The 22,500-nt window shown below is 42.4% G+C and overlaps 4 protein-coding genes across 10 annotated transcripts in view; 2 read left to right on the forward strand and 2 right to left on the reverse strand.

The window, feature by feature from the left end:
- Nucleotides 1-1,771, reverse strand: part of LOC135095665 (transformer-2 protein homolog alpha-like) — a 9,595-nt gene extending 7,824 nt beyond the window's left edge. Inside the window, exons 1-2 of one of the 2 annotated variants that reach the window (XM_063996646.1) lie at nt 1,706-1,734; nt 62-164 (exon numbers count right to left, since the gene is read on the reverse strand). In XM_063996646.1, coding sequence (XP_063852716.1) covers nt 62-144 — 83 coding nt within the window. In that variant the 5' untranslated portion in view covers nt 145-164; nt 1,706-1,734. Of the gene's footprint in view, nt 1-61; nt 165-1,705 lie in introns of both variants that reach the window. The other variant, XM_063996645.1, reaches the window with a different exon arrangement.
- A 796-nt stretch (nt 1,772-2,567) lies between these two features.
- Nucleotides 2,568-8,670, forward strand: LOC135095671 (DNA damage-regulated autophagy modulator protein 1-like). Of its 6 annotated transcripts, none has more exons than XM_063996658.1 (9): nt 2,568-2,696; nt 3,359-3,465; nt 4,328-4,449; nt 4,634-4,782; nt 5,474-5,551; nt 5,961-6,111; nt 6,985-7,116; nt 7,874-7,982; nt 8,398-8,670. In XM_063996658.1, the coding sequence occupies exons 2-9, from the start codon at nt 3,389-3,391 to the stop codon at nt 8,426-8,428; spliced, it is 849 nt and encodes a 282-aa protein (XP_063852728.1). In that variant the 5' UTR covers nt 2,568-2,696; nt 3,359-3,388; the 3' UTR covers nt 8,429-8,670. The 6 variants fall into 6 exon arrangements, with proteins under 6 accessions (XP_063852728.1, XP_063852727.1, XP_063852732.1 ...); XM_063996657.1 differs by lacking the exon at nt 2,568-2,696 and adding an exon at nt 2,797-3,054; XM_063996662.1 differs by lacking the exon at nt 2,568-2,696 and adding an exon at nt 3,058-3,159 and having other exon boundaries at nt 4,561-4,782.
- Nucleotides 8,671-9,282: 612 nt separating this feature from the next.
- Nucleotides 9,283-19,484, reverse strand: LOC135095667 (transcription factor E4F1-like). The gene is made up of 15 exons (XM_063996649.1): nt 19,302-19,484; nt 17,764-17,844; nt 17,027-17,186; nt 15,972-16,236; nt 15,498-15,701; nt 14,972-15,101; nt 14,397-14,560; nt 13,177-13,342; nt 12,892-13,020; nt 12,446-12,589; nt 11,831-12,048; nt 11,157-11,355; nt 10,493-10,638; nt 9,992-10,165; nt 9,283-9,476 (listed from the first exon to the last, which is right to left on the reverse strand). Exons 2-15 carry the CDS (start codon nt 17,774-17,776, stop codon nt 9,429-9,431), a joined length of 2,160 nt encoding a protein of 719 aa, XP_063852719.1. The 5' UTR covers nt 17,777-17,844; nt 19,302-19,484; the 3' UTR covers nt 9,283-9,428.
- A 413-nt stretch (nt 19,485-19,897) lies between these two features.
- LOC135095669 (WD repeat-containing protein 26-like) overlaps nt 19,898-22,500 on the forward strand; it is a 21,456-nt gene continuing 18,853 nt past the window's right edge. Inside the window, 2 exon segments of the mRNA XM_063996651.1 lie at nt 19,898-20,417; nt 22,289-22,457. Coding sequence (XP_063852721.1) covers nt 20,375-20,417; nt 22,289-22,457 — 212 coding nt within the window. The 5' untranslated portion in view covers nt 19,898-20,374.

Below are 22,500 nucleotides of genomic sequence, written 5' to 3' on the forward strand. Positions count from 1 at the left end.
AAAATCACTCAAAGGGCTACATTACTTGACCTGACCTGACCTAGCCTGACATGACCTTTACCTGGAGCGGGAGAAGGATGGATCACGTGACCTCTCATGTACAGGGGAGGCGCCATTAACACTGTGATGCGGTGACTCACTCATAGCGTCACACTGTGCTGCAGCTGTGGGAGGAGGGGGGTGTTAGAGGCAGTTGAGTGGGGGGGGGGGTCAGGGGCTGTTGGGAGTGGGGGAGGGTGGTAAGAGGCTGTGTGAGTGAGTAAGAGGCTGTTGGGTGTCAGGCTGTGCGGGGGGGGGGGGGTTGTCAGGGCTGTGCGGGGGGGGGGGGAGGGTACCAGGGGGCTGCGTGGGAGGTTGTTAGAGGATGTGGGGGTAGGGGGGGTCAGGAGGAAGGGGGGGTGGAATAACTTGTTAGGATGTAATTAACTAAAATTTTATCTATTCTTGTGACTTATTAGAGAGAGAGAGAGAGAGAGAGAGAGAGAGAGAGAGAGAGAGAGAGAGAGAGAGAGAGAGACATTTCTTCCCTAACCCCCCTCAAGGACACACACACACATAAACGCCTATAGTTTTAAAAAGTTAATTTCACCTTCTGATATATCTCCCTTGATCCCAACGAGAGAGAGAGAGAGAGAGAGAGAGAGAGAGAGAGAGAGAGAGAGAGAGAGAGAGAGAGAGAGAGAGAGAGAGAGAGAGCAATTCTCACACGAAAAAAAATATATATACAGAAAGAAAGAAGGAAAGAAACAAATGAAAGAAACACACGAAGAAAATAAAAGGAAAAGAAAAAAAAATATCTGGAGCAAGGAGCTCTGCCAAACGTCTCTTCCTGTTCTATCTCCACTATCAGCCCCAATATGGCGGCGATGACTAGGACACATAACCACAGGGGCTATATAAGTCAATACAAGTGGTTAAATGCCTCGTTACTTCCATATTTACTGAGAAAACTGGGAAATTTTGACTGGGGTGTGAGTAGACTTAACAAGCTTCCGAAAGTCACCCATACATATTTGCTTTTTTCTCCCCTTTTTTGTTTTAATTTGCAGTGTTTCCCTAGATAGAAATAAGTAGTAAGGTTATAGGAGTGTCCAGGAGCAAGGGCGTGTATCATAACTCACTATTAACTGGAAAAAACTGGAAAAATAAAACACGATCTGGGACACGTAAGGGCACGCGGAATTTAGGGAGGTTGAAAAAATTTGCTTCTATCTCCCTTTTTGTCTTATCTCCGAGTACTTTCCTTTGTACAAATAAGTAATAGGACCATAATATTACCCAGGAGGAGGCACGTGCACGATTATTCCCTATTAACGGAAAAAAATTGGAAAAATACGAATTGTCTAAGAAAAAGCTGAAAGGACGCAGGAAATGTGTGAAGATTGCTCTTTTAAATTTGCTTATTTTTCCTTTTTTTCCGGTCTTATTTCGGAGTTTCCCTTTGTGCAAATAAGTAATATAGACATAAGATTACCCACAAGGAGGCACGTGGACAATTATCGCCTATTAACCTCAAAAACTGGAAAAATAAAAGACGATTCGCAGACATAAACAAACAGCTCCAAACATCCCAGTAACTTATCAAAAGCCCTTATTTTCACGCTAATTTCCTCACTTCTAGGGTTGTTTTGGGGGTCACAGCTAAAGGCAATGAGGCACAAGGGTCATGTCAGTACTCAGGGCCAACAAGGGTCTTCATACTTGCCTACAAACAGAAGAAACGGGGAAAATAACACCGAATCTAAAATATACTGTTGGTCTCTGCGAGGTCTCCTACATTCTACTGCGCATGACTTCACGTGGATTTTTTGGCGGGAAAATTAAAAAGAGGGGGAGAGGGGGAGTCTCTCTCTCTCTCTCTCTCTCTCTCTCTCTCTCTCTCTCTCTCTCTCTCTCTCTCTGATAAAAAAAAAAAAAAAGAGAGAGAGAGAGATTAGGATGAAAGAGATTGTGAGAGACTTAGTGAGAGAGAGAAATGAGGGAGGGATTAAGATAAAGGAAGGAAAAATGTGAGAATGAAGAAGTGAGAGGCTGGCAGAGGCATAGGAGAGAGAGAGAGGAGAAGGAGAAAGAGAGAGAGAGGGAGGGAGAAGGAGATAGAAGAAAATGATAGTTCAGTTGGTTGTGGGGATTGAGTATAAAAAAATGAAGCCGTCCCTTTGTTACTCTGACTGTTCCCTTCAGCATTTCAAACATCATTCTTTTAGTTTTTCCTCCTCCATTTCTTTCCTTAACTAGCACTTCCCCAATAAATCTGCCTTATATAATGTTAATGAACCACGCTGCATATTTTTATTTATTCATTAATTCATTTTTTTTCACGACGATTACCAAAGCAGTCAAATGTTAAGAAAATAGTAAAAAAAAACACACACACACACATACCATGCCTCTCTGCTAAGTACCTATGCAATAGTTTATCTTTAAAATGCTTTGATTCTCTCTCTCTCTCTCTCTCTCTCTCTCTCTCTTTGCCGAAACTCCATGCTGTCACCACTTCACCAGCTCCATTACTATTTTGTGGCCAGCATTGATAAATACGATACGGGAACCTGTCTCTCTCTTCGATATTGTTATTTCTTAAACAGCTGATCACGTGTCGTATTCTGAAACCCTTCGCTCTCTCACCGCTACTATTTTCCAAGGCCACAGAGATGATTACATGGGTTATCAAGAGTGTTTCTTCTGTTAAAAATGTAAAAATGGTGTTAATCTGTCACTGCAACTATAAAAATACTCATAAAAAACCGTGCCACCTCAACTACAGCCTTTTGAAAGTGGAGGTGCAGTAAGGCATTGTTTCAGAAGATGGCGCGTGATAGCAAAGATTGAGCAAGTCTGATGTGATTTTAATGATCTATATCTATCTGTCTATCTGTCCTTTACCTATCTATTTATCAATCTCTTGTTATCTTTTTCTCTGTCATTTTATCAGTATTTTAACGACTGGAGCTGCAAAATCATCGCTACACACACACACACACACACACACAGATAATACTACTGATAAGATTGCCACCAGCACCAGTTACTTTCAATGACAGTTTCTCTAAGGTATGCCCGGCTAACTGACTGAATGACTGACTGATGGATTGACTGGCTGACTGATTAATGGCTGTTGAAGTGACGCGACTGACTAACTGAATAAATGAATGAATGGTAATTGTTGTAGTGATGAAGTTTAGTGCTTAAATGAATGAATGAATGAGTAAATGAATGAATGAATGAATGAATGAATGAGTAAATAAATGAATGAATGAATGAATGATAACTGTTGTAGTGATTAAGACGATTGAGTGAATGAATGGCTGGCTGACTGACGTAACCCAACCTAACCTAACCTAACCAAACCTTACAGGAATTGAAATGAGAGTGAAAACAGACAAGAATGGCAGTAACGTGGAATATAATGCCTCTCTTCCCTCTGCTGTCAGCCCTGCTCATGCCCCTCACCTTCTTCATCACGTAAGTAGACTGTAGGAGGTAGATAAGTACACTACAGTAGGCGTGGCGAGAATAGGGCTTTAGTTACGATAGGACAGGTTAAGGACGAGATCTGGTGGAGGTACTGAAGTGTCCTAAGATATATAAAAAGGCTGTAGTAGTAGTAGTAGTAGTAGTAGTAGTAGTAGTAGTAATAGAGGGAATCTGGTTGAGTTACTGGTGTCCTAAGGGAAGTCACAAGGGGATTATAGGACTGGTAATCGTGGCAGAACAAGAAATATATATATCAAGAGAAGCTTAGAATCTGGTAAATAGATTAAGAGGTCAGATGAAGGTGCTAGTTTGTGTTCTAATGAGTTTACCTAACAAGGGGTGGCTAGACAAGATCTTTTTAGTGTTAGCATTTATGATAGGCCTAAGGACACTCTGAAACACCTGTGCTGCATCTCCACTACTTTCAAAAGGCTCTAGATGAAGTGACATGGGTTCTTAAGGGTGTTTTTATGGTTCTAGTGGCAGATTAACAAGTTTTTTTTCATTATTAACAGGAAAAAATAAGTAACACAGGTTTTCAAGGCAGATTAACAAGATTTCTTCATTATTAACAGGAGAAACAATAAGTGGCACAGATTTTCAAGTGTGTTTTTATGGTTCTAGTGGCAGATTAACAAATTTTCCTCATTGATAGCAGGGGAAACAATAAGTGACAGGTTTTGAAGTGTGTTTTTATGGTTCTAGTGACAGATTAACAAGATCCCTTCATTATTAACGCAAAACACTTGATAACCTGACTAATCATCTCTGTGGGCTTGGAAAATAGTGGGGAGAAAGCATAGCAGGCCAAGAGTCAGGTGACGTAATCAAGCTTTCCTGTGTTGGCCAGGTACGCGTGGTCTGTGGCACTGGGGCACGTCGAGCCTGTGTTTCCCTACATCAGCTCCACTGGTGCCTACCCACCTGAGAGCAACTTCTTCTCCTTCATGCTGGACATTATCTCTGTGCTAAGTAAGTGTGTGTGTGTGTGTGTGTGTGTGTGCTGAACCAACAGGGAGCTTTAAAAGAAAATCTGACATGGATTAGAATAAATTGGAAATAGACAGGTGTTTTATAATACAGGGACTGCCACGTGTAGGCCTAATGGCTTCCTACACCAACCCTTGTGTTCTTGTCATCGCTGCCTCACCCACAGTGGCAGTGACAGTGTGGGCCAGACACAAGCAGGTGCTGGGCCACTACAACCAGACCCTCGTGTGCAAGGACCTCGAGAAAACCAGCAGGATTGCCACTCTCTTCGGCCTCTCCTCTGCATTTGGGCTTTTTCTCGTTGGAAACTTTCAGGTGAGAGAGAGAGAGAGAGAGAGAGAGAGACAGAGAGACATATATGTATAACTTGATTCCTGTGTGTATGTGTGTGTGTTTGTGTGTGTGGAGTAATACAGACAGGGAAAGACACAAATATATGCCAGCACTGCCCCTGACTGCTGCTCTCTCTCACTCACTCACTCCCTCACTCACTCCTATCTTTTGAAGCATTTATCTTTATTATTCATCACCATTTCAATGAGAGAAGAGAAAGTATTCCTGTAATTGAGGGGCTGAGAGTGCGAATGTGTGTGTGTGTGTGTGTGTGTGAAAGTTGTGTGCCCTGTCTTGGCTGCCTTCCTTGCTGGGGACCCTTCATATATGCAAACAGTCTTGAGAACCCGGCTAGTCATCTGCGTGGCCTTGTGAAATAGTAATAGTGGGGTTATATTGTTTTTTAATGGTGTTTTTATGGTTCTAGTGACAGATTAACAAGATTTCTACATTATTAACAGGGGAAGCACTCTTGAGAACCCAGCTAGTCATTTCTGTGGCCCTGGAAAATGTTAGTAGTGAAGTTATATGGGTTTTCAAGGGTGTTTTTATGGCTCTAGTGACAGATTAATAAGATTTCTACATTATTTACAGGGGAAACAGTCTTGAGAACCCGGTCAATTATCTCTGTGGCCTATTTATTTATTTATTCACTATTTTTTCATCATTGCAGTCCAGCACCATCACAACTGTCCACCTAATTGGGGCTGTTCTGGCATTTGGCTTAGGAACGGTCTATCAGTGGTTGCAGGTAAGGACTGACTCTCTCTCTCTCTCTCTCTCTCTCTCTCTCTCTCTCTCTCTCTCTCTCTCTCTCTCAGCCTCAGACTCCTAATTTTTATATATTAAGTGACTTTTCATATGAAGATCAAATAAATTAAGTTTTTCTCAGAATCTTCAGAAAACATGAGACTGTATTGTTGTTGTTGTTGTTGTTGTTGTTATTATTATTATCATTATTATTATTATTATTGTGCATTGTCTGAGCCACCCTGTTATATAGATAGGTAGATTATTATTATTATTATTATTATTATTATTATTATTATTATTATTATTATCATCATCATTATTATTATTGTTATTATGATCATTATTATCACCATCATCATTTTTATTATCATCATCACCACCACCACCACCACCACCACCACCCCCAGAGCTGGATGTCAGTGTGCCTATCGCCGCATGTGAACAGCCGTGGCGTAATGGTGGTGCGTTTCATTTGCTCGGCAATGGCAACGCTCTTGATCATCACTACTGTTGTGTTCTCCGTCCTTCATGACGTGGCCAATCAGGGCAAAGAAGTTGGTAAGCAGTGAAAACCCTTTATATCGGCATAACTTGGTATTTGTGCGGGCTGGAAAGGTGATTGGTATATTTTTAATTAGCTTTATATTTTTGCCTTGTCTTGGTTTAATCTGTTCTTCACTACAGGGCCAGCTGGGGCAAGAAAGTGGTTATGTCTGGGAAACCTTCATATTTTGTTAACGTTTTATCCTTACGAGCTGGGAAGATGGCAGGAATATTCTTAATTAGCTTTATATTCTTGTCATTTCTTGGTTTGATCTGTTCTTCACTACAGGGCCAGCTGGGGCAAGAAAGTGGTTATGTCTGGGAAGCCTTCATATTTTGTTAACGTTTTATCCTTACGAGCTGGGAAGATGGCAGGAATATTCTTAATTAGCTTTATATTCTTGTCATTTCTTGGTTTGATCTGTTCTTCACTACAGGGCCAGCTGGGGCAAGAAAGTGGTTATGTCTGGGAAGCCTTCATATTTTGTTAACGTTTTATCCTTACGAGCTGGGAAGATGGCAGGAATATTCTTAATTAGCTTTATATTCTTGTCATTTCTTGGTTTGATCTGTTCTTCACTACAGGGCCAGCTGGGGCAAGAAAGTGGTTATGTCTGGGAAGCCTTCATATCTTGCTAGCGTTTTATCCTTACGAGCCAGAAAGATGACAGAAACACTATAATTTACCTTCATATTCTTGCGTTTCCTTGCCTTAATCCCACCAAACACTCTTTGCATCATTCAGTAAACTCTTAAGCAATTATTCTGGCTAGACTCAGAAAAATAAATTCTTACCTTTATCATAGATCCTTTGAAGATCTTGCAATGTGTTTTTAGTGTGAATTATTGATCCTTCCACTACAATGCCAACCTCTCCACTGCCAACAGCTTACTGGGCACAGAACAAAGCATGGTGGCAGGCAGAGGGCCGGAAGAAATGGAGTTACCACGTCCTAGCTACGTCCTCAGAGTGGGTGCTTGCTTTCACGTTCGTCGCCATGCTGCTGACGCTTGTTCCAGGTGCGTGTGTTAGGTTAGGGGTGCTGCTGGTGCTGTGAGGGTGTTGCGATGTTGTGCTGCTCTGTTTGTGTTGGATAATATTGGTGTGATGTTGGTGTTTTCATCCTAGTTTGGTTTAGATTCATGCAGTTCATTAATGTCCCTGCTGTTTCCTTCGCTGTGTAGGTCGTGACTTGAAAACACATATTTTTTGCCCTGAAATAAAGTGTCTTGGAATTAGTACATGAGAGCACAGGAACACAAGGGCTGGTGCAGGAAGCCATCAGGCTGATAAGTGGCATTCCCTGTACGAAAGATAACAAAACACACCTGCCTATTCCCACCTGTCACCCCTATCTATTACTATCACTATTATTACTATGCAGGAGCCATTAGAGAGACACGTGGCAGTCCCTGTATAAGACCCACCTGCCTGTTTCCACCTGTCATCCCCACCATACACTTGCTCCATCCTCGTAAAGACACTAACCCTTCAATTCAAGGTTTCAAGACAATCGTCCTTCAATTTCTGATTTGCTTCGGATGCCATTCAAGGACTGGCATCTCAGTAGGCTTATATATATTTTTTTATTGGATTTTTGTTGCCCTTGGCTGGTGTCCCTCCTACATAAATAAATAAATGAAATAAATAAACAAATCCTGATTACTTACCTGAGAATCTTGCGTACGTCATCCTTGTTTTGTCCATGACCTCCCTTTCTTGAGTGTTACTGGTACGTGCGACCTCCGTGACCTTATCTGACCTCTCCCTGGACAGAGTTCAAGAGGATGTCCTTCCATGGGGTCAAGATGCATTATGACAGGGATAGACGACAGGTCAGGGAGATAGATGGGGCCAGGTCAACCGAGGCCATTGTTGCCAGCAGGTGAGTGGGAAACTTGACCTTATGTGACCTTGTGACCTGATCTCATGTAGTCTGACCTATCCTAGTATATTTCAGTGTAATCTAACCTAACCTTATATAATCTAAATTAAACTAGACTAACCTGACCTGACCTAACCTTACGCAACCTGACCTAACCTAGTGTAATACAATGTAATCTTACGTAACCTAACCCAACATAGACTAATGTAACTCAATCTTATGTAACCTAAACTAACCTAGACTAACTTGACCTAACCTTATGTGACCTGACCTATCGTGGTATAATTTAATGTAATCCTACGTGGTCTAACCTAACCCTATATAACCTAACCTAATCTGTCCCTGTTTTTGCTTCACCTAACGTAATTTATGCAACCCAGCCTAATATAACCCAACCTGACCTAACGACCTACAGCAGCAGGAGCCAGGAAAGCACTGCCCTATAATGTCGCTCCTTCGCCTTCACCAGTAAAGAAAGGAGCACAAAGGAAGTGCAAGCAGCAGCAGATCTATTGGCCCTTACAAAACAAGCTTAATTTTTTTTATTATTTATTTATTTATTTTTTTTACGTAGGCACCAGCCACTCATGTATGTATGTACATATGCATGTTATTATTTTCTTTTGATATTTTGTTTTGTTTATATATATATATATATATTGTTTTGTTAATAAATTATATGGATTCATTTAATTTTTACCTTTTTTGAGTAACATATTTTCAGTTTGTATTTATTTATTTATTTACTTTTGTTTATATATCTGTGTTATTTGTATTTATTTGTTTGTTTGTATTTATTTACTTTTGTTTATTTATGTGTTATGGTGAACCAGCACTAACAACAACAACAACAACAACAACAACAACAAGCCTCAACATCAGACTCCCTTAGTGTATCAGTGCCAAAACAGTGCCACAACACAGTACCACCTGGCTGTTATGCTGAGTGGACACCCTCCCTTCACAGCCTTGCTCACCCCAGGCTTCCTCCCTTCCCCTTCTATCTACATGCATTTCTGTCCCCCTTCAGACACCAGCCCCATCCCTTGACACACCACACATGCACCAGCTATACCTGCCCCTCCCCTTGGCCCCAAACAGACCCTGAATGATGTAGATAATGAATGGTGATGATAGTTGTGAATCTTTATATAACTAAGAAGTGGTAGAGGCGAAGAAGGGTGTTAGTGAACCAAGGAAGGATATTAATAGTAACGTAAGGATATTAAGAGTGGCGTAAGGATATTAATAGTGACGTAAGGATGTTAAGAGTGACGTAAGGAAGAATAAAAAGAGCCACCTCATACTGTCACTTATATTAAACATGAAAATTTGAGATTAATTCATTTCTTTTACATGTCAAAGGCGTCACTGTGGCTGCCCAACACAAGGTCACACTCCTCGCCTGCTGCGGCCCCACAGGTCATGCTAGGTCAACACTGGGGGTCACAAGGAGATGGCCTGGTCCCTCCTCTCCACACTGGTGCCTGGGGTCTTGTGGGAGGGAATAGAGGACTAAGGTTAGGTTAATTTAGGTTAGGTTAGGTTAATTTAGGTTAGGTTAGGTTAAGTTAGGTTGGGTTGGGTTAAGTTAGGTCAGCTTAGGTTGAGTTAGGTTAGGTATGGATGTGCATTTTCTAATACCCTTAAAACATACTTAAAACACCCCAAAAAACCTCTAAATCTTGGACAGATACTCCTAAACAAAACAAAAACACTTAATCTAAATATTCCATAAATATTTCAAAACACTTATAAACACACTAAAAACATTCTTAGGTACCCACAAACACTCTTAAACACACAAAAACACACTTGAAAGCCCTAAAACACTTCTAAACACTCTTAAACACACACAAGCACTCTAAAACAAGCTTAAAACAGACTTACACACACAACACACACCCAAATACACCCCCAAACACTTCTAGACACACTCAAAACCCCCAAAATACTTCGAAACACACTTACAGCTGCACAAACACACTTAAACACACTTAATCACTCACCGTGGCATTCAGACGGAGACAGAAGGAGGGAGGGAATGTTGGGGAACCTTCTTGCACCAATACAAATCTTCCTGGGGTGTTTGTGGCCTCCCCCTCCCCCCCAGACTGCTCCTCCCACTCCCCCTCCCCATCTTCCCTCTCCCTGATGCTGCTGCTGCTGCCTCCCTCGGACATCTGTGGGAGAGAGAGAGGGAATGTTTAAGTGTGTGTGTGTGTGTGTGAAGAAGAAGAAGAAAAGGAAGAGGAAGAGGAGGAGGAAGAAAAGAAAAAGAGGAGGAGGAGAAGAAAAAAAAAGAAAAAGAGGAGGAGGAGAAGAAAAAAAAAAGAAAAAGAGGAGGAAGAAAAAGAAGAGTGAGGAGGAAGAGGAAGATGGAAAGAGGAATATGAGAGGAAAAGAGAAAGAAGAAGAGGAGGAGGAAAAGAAAGAACCCTGTAGAAATATTACCACAACACACACACACACACACACACACACACACACACACACACACACACACACACCTGGTCTGTATCAACGTCAGGTACATCCTCATCACTTTTCGCTGTGTTTCCCTCGTCCTTGATGGTGCCACTGCTGCTGCTTGGTGCCAGGTAGATGCCAGTGTCCCCCACCTCCTTGTTCAGCCTGGCTTGGCGGCAACATGGCACTACAGAGAGAGAGAGAGAGAGAGAGAGTGGTTAGGTTCTAGTGACTGATTAACAAGATTTCCACATTATTAACAGGAGAAACAGTAAGTGACATGGGTTTTTAAAGGTGTTTTTATGGTTCTAGTGACAGATTAACAGGATTTTCACATTATCAACAGGAGAAACAGTAAGTGATGTGCATTTTCAAGGGTGTTTTTATAGTTCTAGTGACGTTAGCAAGATTTCTGCATTATTAATAGGAAAAACAGACTTGAGGACCTGGCTAGTTATCTCTGTGGCCTTTGAAAATAGTCGTGGTGAGAAAGCAGAGCATTTTTAAAACAGGACACACACACACACACACACACACACACACACACACACACACACACACACACTTAAACACCTTCAAACATTCTGAAACACCCTAAAAACGCACTTGAACACTCACAAAACACTTTGAGGCTCCCCCCCCCACACACACACACACACACACACACACACACACACACACACACACACACACACACACACTTACCTTTGTGTCGCAGGTGCCGACTAAGAGTGCCATGTTCCTTGAAGTGCCTCCCACAGAAGCGACAGGAGAAGGGTGCCTCGCCGGTGTGTGTCCTGAGGTGCCGCAGCAGGGACGCCTTGGTGGTGAAGGCTCGCTGGCACTCGGAGCAGGGGAAGGCCGGGGCACTGCTGTGTGTACGCTCGTGTGCATTGCGGGCACTCTAAGAAAGGCAGGGTGTGTGAGGGGAAGGTTTGTGGTCGACGATGCTTCCATGCCACACCTCCACTGCTTTTCAAAGGCTCTAGTTGAAGTGATGTGGGTTTTCAAGGGTGTTTTTATGGTTCTAGTGGTTGATTACCAAGGTTTCTGCATTGTTAACTGGAGAAATGCTAATTGATGTGGGTTTTCAAGGGTGTTTTTATGGTTCTAGTGATGGATTGATAAGGTTTCTGCATTGTTAACTGAAGAAATGCTAAGTGATGTGGGTTTTCAAGGGTGTTTTTATGGTTCTAGTGACAGATTGACAAGGTTTCTGCATTGTTAACTGGAGAAACAGACTTGAGGACCTGGCTAATCACTTCCTAACCTAATCAAACCAAACCAAACCCAATTCAACCAAACCCAACCAAACCAAAACTCACCCAACTGAACCCAACCAAACCTTACCAAACCAAATCAAACCTAACATCACCCACCTTAGTCTTGTACAGGTTGGGGCAGTATCGACATGGCACTGTCTTGGCGCTAGAGTGTGCCGTCAGGTGTGCCCGCGCGTGGCCTAATAACTTGAAGGTTTTGCCGCAGATTTGGCACTCAAACTGGCGCAGGGAGGAGTGTGCCGAGAGGTGCCGCCCCAGTGCCTGCCGCGTGGCGAAGTGACAATGGCATTCGCTGCACTGGTCACCAAGGTCATCTGTCGGGGTGGTGTCAGATGTGGGTTAGGTTAGGTTAGGTTAGGTGAAATTAAGTTAGATTAGGTTATGTTAAGTTAAGATAGATTTATTAGGTCAGGTCAGATCAGGTCAAGTTTGGTTAGGTTAGGTATGGTTAGGTCAGATTATGTTAGATTAGTTCAGGTTAAGTTAGGTTAAATTAGGTCAGTTCAGTCAGATCAGGTCAAGTTAGATTAGGTTAAGGTGAGGTATGGTTGTATTACACTAGGTCAGGTTAGGTCAGGTCAAGTTAGGTTTGGTTAGGTCAAGTTAGCTATATTACATTAGGTCAGGTCAAGTAGTTCTGGTCATTACGTTTGGTTAAGTTAGGTACAGTTATATTACACTAGGTCAGGTCAGGTCAGGTCAGGGCCTCACCCAAGTGCTGCTTGATGTGGAGGGCGAGGGACGTCTGCCTTGAATATGACCTGAGGCACACTGGACAGGTGAAGGACTTCCTCAAGATGTCCGGCAGGAGGTGGGGGGGCTTCACGTCCTCCTCTTCACCCCCCTCACCCCCATCTGTGGCAGGGGGGGATAGGATGTCTGTTTATCTATCTATCTGTCTACGTGTGTGTCTATCTAATCTGTATCTCTGCCTGTCTTTATTTATCTATCTAGCTTTCTATCTTTATCAGTATATATGGATCTATTTATCTGTCTATCTATCTATCTATCTATCTCTATTTATCAATCAGTTTATTTATGTATCTATCTAGCTGTCTGTCTCTATCTTTCTCTATATCTATGCATCTCTCTCTCTCTCTCTCTCTCTCTCTCTCTCTCTCTCTCTCTCTCTCTCTCTCTCTCTCTCTCTCTCATACCAGTTTTATCAAGTGCTGAAGAAGGAGGTGGAGAGGTGGAGGGTGGTGGTGGTGGTGGTTCAATCTTGCACACTGACAGAGGGTGACTTGGGTGCCCTCCACTCTCCTCCACCTTCACTAAGTGGTTCCCTGTTGTGGAGGAACAGTAAGAATTATTAAATAAATCCACAAAAATAGCCAAATATTCCCAACTTAGCAAAAAAAAAAAAAAAAAAAAAAAGCAGAGAAAACTGTGAGAGGAAAAAAATGAATAAAAATAAATAAAAAAAAGTAATTTCATCTTGCCTGCAGCAGCGGAAGCGATTTGGCACCTCAGCAATGCCTTATTTTCATCCAGGGTCCCAGGAGGAGCAGGGGGCAGTGCCAGCAGCAGGTGGGTGGAAGGTGCTGCCTCCTCCACACCCACCAGCTCCTGTTTCAGACCCAGCTTAATGTCTGGGGGAACACTTGGCTGTAGGGGGAAGGGGGGCAGGGAGGGAAGGAGAGACAGGAAGGAAGGAGAGAGGAAGGAAGGAAGGAAGGAAGGAGAGAGAGAGAGAGAGTCAATAAATTCAGCTCAGTTTTAAGCCTCCTCCAGATTAACTTAACCTTATGAATCAGTCTAGCTGGCAATCTTTCCTTCAGCTTACTTCTTATTGCATGAACTTCCCCTTCCTTGAGACCAGGGGGATGACTTCAGGCCTGGGCATGGTGTGTGAAACGGGATAGGACAAGGAAACCAGTGGGAAGGCTGTGGAAGGCCTAGGGATGGTGTGTGGAGGAGGACAGCACAAGGAGACCAGTGGGAAGGCTGTGGAAGGCCTGGGGATAGTGTGTGGAGGAGGACAGGGTAGAGACCAGTGGAAAGGCACCAAAACACTAATGAATCCAAGCCTAGGCCACTAAAATATTAACTGAAAGACTGGAGGAGAGTTATAACTACTGTACAATTTTTACGCTACATCTAGCTGCTTTCTGTCAATTTTTTGTGGCTCAGTCTTTGGTAATACTGCCCATGAGGTAGTTAGGCTAATCTCTCAGACTCTGCCAAGCTTTCATTACGTCCAAACACAGTGTGAGTGATTCTAACTTGTCCGATTTCCTGCCCATTTCCCTCCTGCCCTCACACCTCAATGCTACACATATTACTCACTCACAACTTGCTATGTGCCTTACTGAGAGTCCAACAGAGTGGAAAATCAAACCATTTAGCATATGTGAGGAGCAGGGCAGCCATATTCAGACAGTAACCCTCACCTAACTTACACAAATTACTCACAAAAGCACACAGCCCACTACGCATCTTACTGAGAATGCAACAGAGCGGAAACTCAAACTGCTTAGCGTGAATGAAGAGCAGGGCAGCCTAACCTATCCTAACCTAACCTATCATATGCTAACCTAACCTAGTCTAGCCTAACCTAACTTAACCTAGTCTAGCTTAACCTAACCTATCATATGCTAACCTAACCTAACTTAACCTAGTCTAGCTTAACCTAACTTATCCTAACCTAACCTAAGCTCACCTTCCTATCAGCTTGCGGAGGGTTGAAAGGAAGGGTTCTGCCATAAAGAGGGATTTGAGTGTCCAACTTGCTGACACACGACCCCTGAGACTGGAGGTGCCGTGTCAAGGAGCCAGACTCTCGGAAGCAACGTCCACACCGCTGGCAGGCAAAGGGGCGCTCTCCTGCGGGTTAGGTTAGGGTTATGTTAGGTTAGAGTTAGTTAGGTTAAGTTCTGCATCACACCTCTACTTCACAAGGCTTTAGTTGAAGTGACACAGGCTTTTAAGGATGTTTTTGTGTTCTAGTGACAAATTAACAGCATTTCTATATTATTAACTGGAGAAACACCTTTGAGAACCTGGCTAGTCATCTCTGTGGCCTTGGAAAACAGTCGTGAAGAGAGAGCAGAGCATTTTAAAGGATATTTCTACAGTTCTAGTGACAGATTAACAACATTCCTACATTATTAACAGGAGAAACACCCTTGAGAGCCCAGCTAATCATCTGTGGCCTTGGAAAACAGTCGTGATGAGAGAGAGAGAGAGAGAGAGAGAGAGAGAGAGAGAGAGAGAAAGAGCAGAGGATGTTAGTACCTGTGTGTCTCCTCTGGTGTCTCTTCAGGGAGCCCTTGGTCTTGAAAGAGAAGGAGCACCCCTGGAAGTCACACTGGAAGGCCCGACGTTCGCTGTGCACCACTGCCATGTGTGTGCGCAGAATCTTACCCTGAGGAAGAGGTGTGAAATAGGTAAAAGACTGAGAAAACAAGTAGTAAATGAGGGAAAACTGATAGAAAATTGATAGAACGTGAGAAAAACAAGTAGAAAATTAGGAAAAAGACAAAATTAGAAAATAAAACAGGAAATAAAAGAAAACAGGTAGAAGATTAGAGAAACAAATAAAGGAAAATAAAAAAATAGAAAAGAGGGGAAAACACGTACAAAATGAGAAAAAAAACAAGAGAAAATAAAATAAAACATAAAACAAAAGAAAAACAAAAAAAAAGAAAAACAGGATCAAATATAGAGACAAGAAGTGACAGAAGCAAGAAATTACACACACACACACACACACACACACACACACACACACACACACACACACACACACACACACACACACCGTCTTAAACAACTGGCTGCAAATCTGACAGCTGAATTCACTCCAAGATTTGACAGGCTGTGTGGTGTCCTTTGGGAGTGTTCCTGTCTCCACTTTTGTTCCCACTGTAATAATGTGTCTGATGGGTGCTGGGACCTCCTCCTCCTTCACCTGCGCCTCCCTGGGGTCCGCGTCGCTCCCCCCCATGGTGCCGCCAACCCTGTGCTGTGTGGGGTATAGGGGTGCTGAGTTAGGTTAGGTTTGGTTTAGTTTGGGTGGGTTTGTTGAGGATTAAAATTCTCTCTCTCTCTCTCCTACTACTACTACTACTACTACTACTACTACTATTTTTTAATGTAAGAGGCACATTGGCTTAGGACAACAAAAACAACAATAAAATATCCAATGAAATTACTACTACTATTGCTGCCACCACCACCACCACTAACTACTACTACTACTACTACTACTACTACTACTACTACTACTACCCACCTGCAGCTTGAAATGGTTAAGTATAGCAGCTTGACGGGAGAAGGTCAAACAACACACCCTGCACTTCCATCTCCTCACGTCCCCCATCTCCACCTCCTCCGCCTCCACCTCCATCTTGGCCTCCTCCTCCTTCTGCTCCTCCTCCTCCTCTGTCCCTCCTCCTCCTCCTCCTCCTCTGCTGGTCTCCTTCACATCTTCTGTTGCTTCTGTTAACTCTTCTTCTCCCAGACTCTTCCTCCTCCTCCTCCTCCTCCGTTTTGAAAATCTGAAAGAGAAGAGATGGTGAGAGAGAGAGAGAGAGAGAGAGAGAGAGAGAGAGAGAGAGAGAGAGAGAGAGAGAGAGAGAGAGAGAGAGAGAGAGAGAGAGAGAGAGAGAGAGAGAGGGAGCCACAGTAAGGCCTCACAGCACACACTGGTTCCCTAATAATGATAATAATGATAATAATAATAAATGCAGGTACTTTCTACAAATAATAATAATAATATACTTTTGCTAGGATACACTAGATTAAGTTTAAGAGCAGTCAGGATTAAGATATGATAAAATATACTGAATAATATTAAATTGAAGAGCACCAAGAATGAAGAAAGTCAAGGTTAACATAGAGTAAATAAGACAACATTAGGATAAATTAGAAAGAAAGACAGAACAAGATACAATGAATAAAATAATGTTAGGAAAAGTTAGGTTAAATTAAAATGCAAGAATTAAGAAAGTCAGGTTAACATACAGTAAATAAGACATTAGATAACTTAGGTTGGTTAGGAGAGGTTAACTTAAAGACCACTTAAAGTTAATAGAAGGATAAGAAATAGGCATCCTGACCTGGGCAGAAGCAGCTTAGGTCAGGTCAAGTTAGGTTAGATCAGGTTAGGTTAAGTTATATCAAGTTAGGTCAGGTCAGATTAGGTTAAGTCTGGTTAGGTTAGGTTAGGTTAGGTTAGATAAGGTTAGTTAGGTTAGGTCAACAACAACAACAATGAGTCACCTAGGAAGAGGGTTAGGTTAGGTTAACAACAACAACAACAACAACAACAACAACAACAACTCTTACCTGGGCAGCAGCAGGTCCCTCACAGCAGCAGAAGGACAGAGGTGAAGGACACACCTCTCCTGCACGATCATGTGACTGACGTAACCCTCAATAGTGGACGTCCTCAGCCCACACAGCCCACACGTGAACCAGTCGCAGGTGTATTCTGGCCCCTCCACACCTGTCGGCACCATTGCAGTGTTGGAATAGTTTGGAGAAAGTCACGGTTGGTTTGGAAGGGAGAAATGTATAAGTTTTTTTGTTTTTTCTTTATTATTCTTGTGTTTGGTGTGTTGGTGATGAGTCCAGGTGTGGGATGGTGGTGTGGGTGAGTCGTCAGGAGGAGGAGGAAGAGCAGGAGGAGTAAGAAGAGGAGGAGGAGGAGGAGGAAGGAGATAAACAGACCAAGAGAGTTAGCTACCCAGTCAGTCAGTTAGCCAGCCTCGTCTAATCGCAGGAATGAAGAAACTGGAGGAAGAGGAGGAGAAGGAGGAGGAAGAGGAGGAGGAAGAGAAGGAGGAGGAAGAGGGTCAGTTAGATTTGTGGGAGGACCGTAAACCGACAATATAGAAAAGTGTTATTAATCCTTAGGTAAAAAAAGAAAAAGAAAGAAATGAAGGAAAAAAAAAGAAAAAGAAGAAAAAAAAGAAAAGAAAGAAGAAAGAGAAAATAGAGAAAAAGAAAAAAGAAAAAAACTCTCTCTCTCTCTCTCTCTCTCTCTCTCTCTCTCTCTCTCTCTCTCTCTCACAGTGTCTTACCCAGCTCATCCATCACTGCTGGCTGACAGTCCCCCCATGGCTGCTGCTGCTGCTGCTGCCACTGCCACCACCACTGCTGCCCTGAAATGTGAAATCACTGCAAGTCTGTGGGGGGGTCACTTGAACATCACCATCACCACCACCACCATTGTATTTATTATTCATTTATTTATTTATTTTATTTTATTTTTTTGTAATGGTTATCCTTGAATATTTTGCTACTTTCACATCATTCTTTTCAAACTATGTGTATTTTATCTTTTTCACTGCCATGTTTGTCTTTCATTAGCCTTCACATCTAATAATCATTCATTTGGACGGACATAAGAAAAGAAACATCTGTACGAGGTTAAGTTAACTCGGGTTTAAGAAAAGTTAGGTCAAGTTATATTCTTCAGCGTAAGGACTGAATGGAAATGTGCGGTAATAGGTGAAGTTAGGTCAAGTTAGGTTAAATTGGCTCAGGTTTAAGAAAATGTTAGAACGTTAAGTTGAATTGGGTCAGCTTTAAGAAAATGTTAGAACGTTAAATTAATTTGGGTCGGGTTTAAGTAAAGTTAGGACAAGTTGAGTTAAATTGGGTCATGTTTAAGTAAAGTTAGGTCAAGTTAAGTTAATCTGGGTCAGGTTTAAGTAAAGTTAGGTCAAGTTAAGTTAATCTGGGTCAGGTTTAAGTAGAGTTAGGACAAGTTAAATTAATCTGGGTCAGGTTTAAGTAAAGTTAGGTCAAGTTTAGTTAATTTGGGTCAGGTTTAAGTAGAGTTAGGTCAAGTTAAGTAAATCTGGGTCAGGTTTAAGTTAAGTTAGGTCAAGTTTAGTTAATTTGGGTCAGGTTTAAGTAGAGTTAGGTCAAGTTAAGTAAATCTGGGTCAGGTTTAAGTAGAGTTAGGTCAAGTTTAGTTAATCTGGGTCAGGTTTAAGTAAAGTTAAGGTCAAATATTTCAGCAAGAGAATTAGATACAAATGCTCTGTAATAAATGAAGTTAGGACAAGTTAAGTCAAGTTGGGCCAGGTTTAGTTAGAACCAAGTTATGTTTTACCATGAGAATAAATAAATAAATAAAGTGAGGATGAGTTAGGACAAGTCTCAGTAGTTACGGTAAAGTTAAGCAACATTTGGGGATAAGAATCAAGATATCAACTTAATGAACTTACTAAGACAGTCAAGTTGCATTGGTCAAGTTAGGACAGGTTAGGCTAAGTTCACGTCAGGCTTAGATACAGAAAACAAACATTACTGAGACAATTAACAAAAAAAATTACGAATACCAAGGAAGAAAACGCAAATAAACAACAATTTTCCATTTTTTTTTTACCAAAACAACACCAGATTTCTTTATGTTAAAATATATTCATATGAAGCTATATTCACACCATAACCCTTTCTATATCCATAAACACGTTAGCCAAACATCATAAATGCAAAAACACACATATAGAGCACAAGAGACACACAAATCCGAGCAGTATTTGAAATCTTTGTCTTGGAGCGAGATACAAACATCGCCACTTATTAGGTTTGCACGGGAATTTCTCACCTCCTGAAGTATTCCTCGGATCCTTGCCGCCCTAAGGAAGAGTTTAAGCCATGTTGAAGGAGTGTGGGTCGAAGGAGAGAGGCGTGGGAGTGACTAATGCGCTAAATAAGGGTGCGTGTACCGTCCTCCATCACTTTGTTTGTTGTCCTTCGCCAAGAGACAACAGTTCCAATACTGCACCAACCAAACTGGAATTTCCTCATCCCCTCCCCATACATGAGTAAAACGCGACTTATTTTGTACAGTTTATGATAGGTTACATCGCTTGCTTGTCTCAAAGAATGGTAGTGACTGGAAATATGGAGATATATAATCGGATTTGGGGAAATTTTTGAGTTTCGTGTGGACATGGAAAGAAAATTTATATATAATTGAATGTTTTATGTATTATTATATCATTCTTATTTATAGGAAGTGATGGAAATATTGTAGGAAAGAAATGTATTTTGATATACCAATAAAACTTTGAATGAAATAAACACGGAATATAGGAATAAATTATGATCTAATATATTATTCTACTAATTTTAATGTAATTATCAAATAAAATGAATGAGCGTAAGATGAATAATTTGCTTTATTTTTGGGGTTTGTGAAGAGTGTGGCGAGTGCGAGAGGAGCGTTGGCCGCCAGCTGGAGGGAGAGAGACAGTCGATCTTTCTGCGACCTTTGGGGAGAAAAGGCAGCAAAACCCGCCCCAGCACGCCGCCCAGCCCCCGAGACACGCACGGCACGCAGGCAGCAGGCTGAGGCACGCACGCCCGGGCACAGGCGGCGCGGGAGGCAGCGCAGGAGGAGGAAATAAGGCGTGGAGGGGAGAGTGGTGGTGGTGTGTGTTGCGTGTTGAGTGTTGCGTGTGTTGCGTGTGCTGGTGAGTGGTGTTGCCTTCACCACGGCGACCCCCCTAGACACACTGGCCTCCTGGCAGGACCCCCACGCCGGTGGACGATCTCCGCCGCCCAGGAAGAGACGCAAACTTGCCCCAGAACAGCTGACTGGTGCCCTGGCCACTACTACCACCACCCACCACGACCACCACCACCACCACGCCTTGCACCACCACCACAGCCACCATGCAGCAGCAGCAGCAACACCACCACGCAGCCACCACAGCAGGTCAGTAGCTCTCTGCCTGGCTCGCTGACTCTTAGCCTTCCTCTCTGCCCCACTACTACTACCACCACCACCACTACTACTACTACTACCACTACTACTACTACTACCTCTACTTCTCCTGGCACAGTCGTCATGCAGCACCAGCACCACGCAACAGGTCAGTAACATGTTGGCTGGCTGGCTTTGCTGAGTGGGCACCAGAGAGCGAATGGTAGGATAAACAGAGGAGGAAGGAAGAGAGAGAGACAAATTATTATGACGTTTTCAAGATAGAGAGAAAACTTAATAGGGTGAACAGAGAAGGAGGAGTGATAAAGAGAGGGAAACTGTACTTGCGATATCCAGACTAAGAAAAAATATGAAAGGGTTAACAGAGAAGGTGATAAAGAGATAAACCAAGATAAACAGAGGGAAGGAAGGGTGATAGAGAGATAAACTGTACTTACGTTTTGTAGACAAGGAAAACAAACAAGGTAAACAGAAAGAATGATAATAATAAACAGTATTTATCATATATCTTTAGTATAGGGGAAAACCTGAAAGCCAAATATTTAATGGAAAAGATTAACAATTCGATCTAAACATAGCCATTATTTGTAAGGGTGAAAATTAACAAAAATCAACTGTATAGGAAGGTGTGTAGGTGACTCTTGTTAAATGAAGTTAAATGTATACTTACCATGACCAAGAAAAGTGAGAGAGAGAGAGAGAGAGAGAGAGAAAGAGAGAGAGAAAATTATATCACTGTAATGGTAATGTATAAGTAAATTTTTGATCATGAAAGCTTTGTATAGGGCCAAAAAAACTTAGTAAACAATAAATAAACCTTTTCTTGCTACTTAGTGATAAATTAAGCCATGTCTTTAACAGATAAGCCCCACAAATGTACAATAGAATTCCTGACCTACTTCATGCTTCATTTTCAGAGGTCACTGTTGAATCATTGAGGTCAGGCTAGGTCAACTTATACATAAAAGGACCTATACATTGAAATACATAAAAAAAACCATTAAAGAGCCTGAAGTAAGCAAATAATGATAGAAACTAAAGATTGTCATGTTTTGCACAGACAGCACCACATCACCTGGCTTTGTGAGAGAGAGAGAGAGAGAGAGAGAGAGAGAGAGAGAGAGAGAGAGAGAGAGAGAGAGAGAGGGGGGGGGCACAGAGTAGAGAAAGGAGAGAGGATAGATTGAGGGTAAAGTAATAGAGAGAGAGAGAGAGAGAGAGAGAGAGAGAGAGAGAGAGAGAGAGAGAGAGAGAGAGAGGATAGAGAAAGAGAGGAGGGGGAGAGAAAGAGAGAGATAAGAAGAAAGAAAGTGAGGAGAGATAAGGTGTAGTCTCTCTCTCTCTCTCTCTCTCTCTCTCTCTCTCTCTCTCTCTCTCTCTCTCTCTCTCTCTCTCTTTCTCTCAGTGTGGGTGACAAGACAGGTGAGTTAACAAGGTAAATATCATGGTAATAATCACACGTCCTCTAATTAGTGAATAGAATTAAACATTGTCTTTATCTTTACGAACCCTTTCCCAGTCCTGTCTCATCCCGTGAAAGATGCCGTTGTAATCTTGTCCTTTATTCTGTTCACTGTTATTGGCTTACGAGTACGTCATAACCCTTTCAGATCTTTGTCGTAAGTGTCGTTTTATCCTTTCAAATACTCTATGTGTCTCTCTCTCTCTCTCTCTCTCTCTCTCTCTCTCTCTCTCTCTCTCTCTCTCTCTCTCTCTCTCTCTCTCTCTCTCTCTCTCTCTCTCTCTCTCTTAGTATAGTTTTCATAGTTTTCTTTTTGAGTGATTCTTTTCAAATTTGTGTCTCTTAGCATACTTCTCAGCATCGTTTTCTTTCTGAGCGATGCGTGTTTGTGTGTCTACAGCCTCCAACGGCCAGCAGAACGGCAGCACACAGGCAGAGGGGGCAGAGGGCGATGGCGCACAGGCCCAGAACGGTGTGTCGGAGGAGGAGTGCGTGAGTCCGAAGCTTAATACAGTGCAGCAAGATATGGTGCGCCTCATTGGCCAGCACTTGGTGGAGCTCGGCTTGAGGTGAGTGTGTGTGTGTGTGTGTGTGTGTGTGTGTGTGTGTGTG

Source organism: Scylla paramamosain, unplaced genomic scaffold (assembly GCF_035594125.1).
Source record: "Scylla paramamosain isolate STU-SP2022 unplaced genomic scaffold, ASM3559412v1 Contig1, whole genome shotgun sequence".
Lineage (NCBI taxonomy): Eukaryota > Metazoa > Arthropoda > Malacostraca > Decapoda > Portunidae > Scylla > Scylla paramamosain.

Excerpts from the sequence above, each read along its gene's own strand:
- LOC135095671 (XM_063996658.1), top strand. The coding sequence starts at position 3,389 with ATGGCAGTAACGTGGAATATAATGCCTCTCTTCCCTCTGCTGTCAGCC. Across the intron at positions 3,466-4,327 it reads CCCCTCACCTTCTTCATCAC|GTACGCGTGGTCTGTGGCAC; the intron begins GTAAGTAGACTG and ends TGTGTTGGCCAG. Across the intron at positions 4,783-5,473 it reads TTCTCGTTGGAAACTTTCAG|TCCAGCACCATCACAACTGT; the intron begins GTGAGAGAGAGA and ends TCATCATTGCAG.
- LOC135095667 (XM_063996649.1), bottom strand. Across the intron at positions 16,237-17,026 it reads AGGGACCTGCTGCTGCCCAG|ATTTTCAAAACGGAGGAGGA; the intron begins GTAAGAGTTGTT and ends CTTCTCTTTCAG. Across the intron at positions 15,102-15,497 it reads GCAGCCAGTTGTTTAAGACG|GGTAAGATTCTGCGCACACA; the intron begins GTGTGTGTGTGT and ends CCTCTTCCTCAG.